Raw genomic sequence first — 3,750 nt, forward strand, 5'->3', positions numbered from 1 at the left:
GATGCCATTGACCTCCAGGATCTCGTCGCTCACCGCCAGCAGCCCCGTGCTCTCGGCCAAGCCGCCCTTCACCAGGCGGGAGATGAAGATGCCAGGCACCTTCTCGACGCCCTGCGGGGCCACGCGCACGCTGACGCCATCGCGGATGTAGAAGCCCAGCGGCTTGTCGGAGCCGTGCTTGTGGAGCCGCACGCGGCGGTGGGTCTCGGGCAGGATGTCCACATCGATGATGGAGGAGATCTGGCGGAAGTCCTGGGGCATGCCGATGAGGAGGTGAGGCTTGGCCCGGTAGTGCGCGGGGCGCAGCAGCCCCTTCTTCTTCCGCTGCAAGGAGTTTGAGGCGAAGACGCTGGCATCGGACTCTGCTGTAGGGAGCAAGGGAGGACACGGGTCAGGCACCGCAGCTTCCCAGGGATGCAACCATGTGCCCTTGGCCCCAGGTGTTAGAGGAGATGTCGGGAGAGGTGCCTTGCTCACGGGTGTCACTGGCTTTTCCTCCCCAGAGCATCACCCCGGCTTTTCCTTCAGCCTGTCTCCACCGGGCCCATCTCCTGGGATTACCCAGCGTACACGAGGCTGGGATTAAGTGGGATCCAGGCAGTGATTCAGCCTTAATCACACTTTAAGCCAAACACTGCAGCTTAACACTAGAGCTGCCAGCCCTGCCAGCCTGAGAGCCGTGGCCGTGCCCAAGTTTGGGGAGAGGGAGCCCCCCCAGCATGAGGTTCCCCCTGTGTGAGGCGGTGCTGCAGGAGCAGCTGGCTCCCTGAGGGTGAGTCTGACCCCATGGGACAGCACCGGAGTCCCCTGTCCCTGCTGGAGCACAAGATGGGGATGGCCACAGCTGTGTCCTGCAGGGCCCTGCCATCCCCAAAGACGGAGACTCCCCACCGCCCAGAGACCCATCCCAGGGCTGCAGCATCCCTGGGGCCCCTGAACATTTGCACCCTTGTCTCTTACTCCACCATCTGGCACTACCACACAGGGTTTGACTCCATCCTCCTTGACCCTGCCCTGGGGCTGCTCCATGGGGCCCAGCTCCACCATGTTCCCTCCTTGGCTGCATCCACCAGATGCTGGAAGCATCCCCTGGGCCCTCTCTGGTTTCTCCCCATCTCTTTCCACAGGGGAGCCCAGATCTGGACGCTGCATCACCAACACATTCCTCACAGCGTCCCCCAGCAGCACCCAGACCCTGCTCCAGCTGCAGGGGTGCTGGGGGTGCCCCCAAGCCCAGGGGACGCAGGGTTTCTCCCTAGCCAAGCCAGGCTGCCAGGGCTTCTGCATTATAAATATCTCCCTGCACACACAACCTGGCGTATTTTTAGCTCAGGGAAGGGCGGTGGAGGCTTTCCCACAGCTATTTCAGCACACAGCTCCTCTCTGAGGGGCGCAGAGCGGCTGGGCCAGGCAGATCCAGCATCCATGGACGAGCCCACCAGCAGCCCTGGTGATGTGCTGGGCTTTCCCCTGCCCTTCCCGTGTGCTGAGCCCAGCCAAGGAGGGCCAGCACCACCGTCCCCAGCCAGGCTGCCCCATGGGGATGGCTTCACATGATGGGGTGACGGCACAGAGAGGAACCAAGTCACAACCTTTGCTTTTAGATCCCCTGTGGCAGGACTGGCTGCCACGGAGCCCACCGAGGGGTGCACACCTATGTACACACACCTGTGCATGGCTCCCCACGCCTGGGTGCTAGAGAGCCTCTGCAGCCACATTCCTCACCATCCCGGACTGGTTCGACAACAGCCCAGCCCTGGGATGACCTGGATCCATTTTAAATCAGCTGTGACTCACCCCGGGCTTGCTCCTGGCCCTGCGGCCCCTCTCCCATGGGCACAGCTGAGTGCTGGGGCTTCCTGGCGCTGCCTCCTTGCCCTCCTTATCAGGCTGCCCACAGCACCAGAGCTGTGACTGCCTGCTCCCCACACTGTGCCAGCTCAGCATGGTCACCACGGGCCCTCATAGGCTCTTCCCAGCAGCAGACGAGGTAGCTCTGGGAGCAGAAGCGATGCTCCCACAGCAGCCCCAGTGTCACAGCCTGGGTCCAGGCATTGGTCCAGGGACAGAGGATGGTTCAGTGCCGGCAGTGGCAGCCCCCGAGCACACCACGAGCTCTGGCTCCCTCCTGCCCACAAGTCTGGATCCCTGCTGCTGGCCTCCACACCACATGACCCCTGAGGGAACACATGTACAGGGCATCCTGTACCACCTTGATGCAGGAGCCCAGGAATCTGGCACAGCAGCCAGGGCCACCAGCATCACCCCTTGCCCAGGGACTTCGTACCAGTAACATGAGCTGGGAACACAGAGTTGCACTGGGGGAACTGGGGCTTTTAGATCAGGCTCTGGCTATGCACACTGTTGCTTGATGGTTAGAAAGCCTCTGTGCTACTAAACCAAGCAGAAGTGGACAGGCTCGTCTCCATGTCACTGGTGAAGAGATGTACCTGGGGTGTTTGTCGTCCTTGCTCGGACGCTGCTATCAGGGTGATTTCATGCTGCTGCGTGAGGAAGCTGCTCTCTGGGAACACAGTGCTAAGGTCAGGGTGAGCCCCTGGGCTGCTGGGGAGGAGAGGAGCCTCCTCCCACCACCAGAAACTCAGCAGCACCCAGCACCCTGAGAGAGCTGCCAAAATGATGGCTGCCACCACCTCAGGGCAGGAAGCCGGATGGGGCTCCCAGCTCACGGGAGCAACACAATGTTTTCCGGGAGCCCACGCAAGCCCTGCTAGAAAAACACGACTTCAAAGGGGTGAATCGCAAGGATTTGCCTTTGCTGGTTGGAGCACACAGGGCCGGGCTGGGATGGGTGCCTTTGCCATGGGGAAGGGCTGCCAAAGAGAGCCTGCGTGGGTGCCATGGCCCCAGTGGGGCTCTGGGAGCCTCCCAGTGTTGTCACCTCCACTGGCACAGCCCAAACATGGAAACAACGATACCACAAGATGTGGCTCATCTCCCTTGATGGGGAGGATGAATCTGGTGTCCTTCTCTGGCTCCTGCTTACCCTTCTTCTGGATGATGACCCTGAGGAGAGGGTTGGCGGAGGACAGGGCTTTGTGGTAGTTGTCATCGTTGTTGATGGGCAGGAGGTCGCCATGGACGTCCGTGTAGCCCAGGAGCACGTCCACGCGTGGGATCTGATGCACTGTCTGCAGCAGGCGGTAGAAGTCCTGGAAGCTGCCCGTGCTGGAGCGCTTCATGCTGAAGCGGCGAAATTCGGCATCGAACTGCAGAGGAGGAAGAGGAAGAGGAGGAAGAGGGTGAGGCTGGACAGGACTGGCTCCAGCCAGTGGGATGGATGCAGACAGGGCACCATGTGGAGCTGCCCCGGAGCAGGCAGGGCCAGGCACTGCCAGCTCCAGAGCCCTAGCAGCACCAAGGCAGCGGCACCCATCAGACAGAGCCCATCCCAAAAGGAAAATAAAAGGATCAGAGCTGTTCTCCTGCCCAAACACCAAAGCAACGAGGCCGAGAGGTGCCCATGTGGTGGAGGAAGGACCCTCCAGTTGTCCCACAGCCACAGCGGGCACCATGCTGCCGGGAGGCCCTTCCCTGCGATCTGGGCGCCGCCAGAGCACCCGGTGAGCAACAGCGTTAATTATTGCCTCCTTCTGTCACAGCGAGGGGGAAGCCAATTAAGAACAGCCTGAGGAACGCTGCGGGGATTGCACTGCCGGAGGGGGATTGCCCGATCCTGGGGCAGGCAGAGGCCGGGGCACCCCAGAAAGGAGGGCACCGCCCCGCCCC

The 3,750-nt window shown here is 61.7% G+C and overlaps 1 protein-coding gene across 1 annotated transcript; it reads right to left on the minus strand.

The window, feature by feature from the left end:
* Window positions 1–3: 3 nt before the first annotated feature.
* Window positions 4–3,230, minus strand: PARD6A (par-6 family cell polarity regulator alpha; the record flags this gene model as incomplete). The annotated part of the gene is made up of 2 exons (XM_010192489.1): window positions 4–365; window positions 3,008–3,230. Coding segments are annotated over 2 exons (585 nt in total), but the record flags the coding sequence as incomplete, so codon positions are not given.
* Between the last annotated feature and the right edge of the window lie 520 nt (window positions 3,231–3,750).

The sequence above is a fragment of the Mesitornis unicolor genome, unplaced genomic scaffold (genome assembly GCF_000695765.1).
Source record: "Mesitornis unicolor isolate BGI_N332 unplaced genomic scaffold, ASM69576v1 scaffold28529, whole genome shotgun sequence".
Taxonomy (NCBI): domain Eukaryota; kingdom Metazoa; phylum Chordata; class Aves; order Mesitornithiformes; family Mesitornithidae; genus Mesitornis; species Mesitornis unicolor.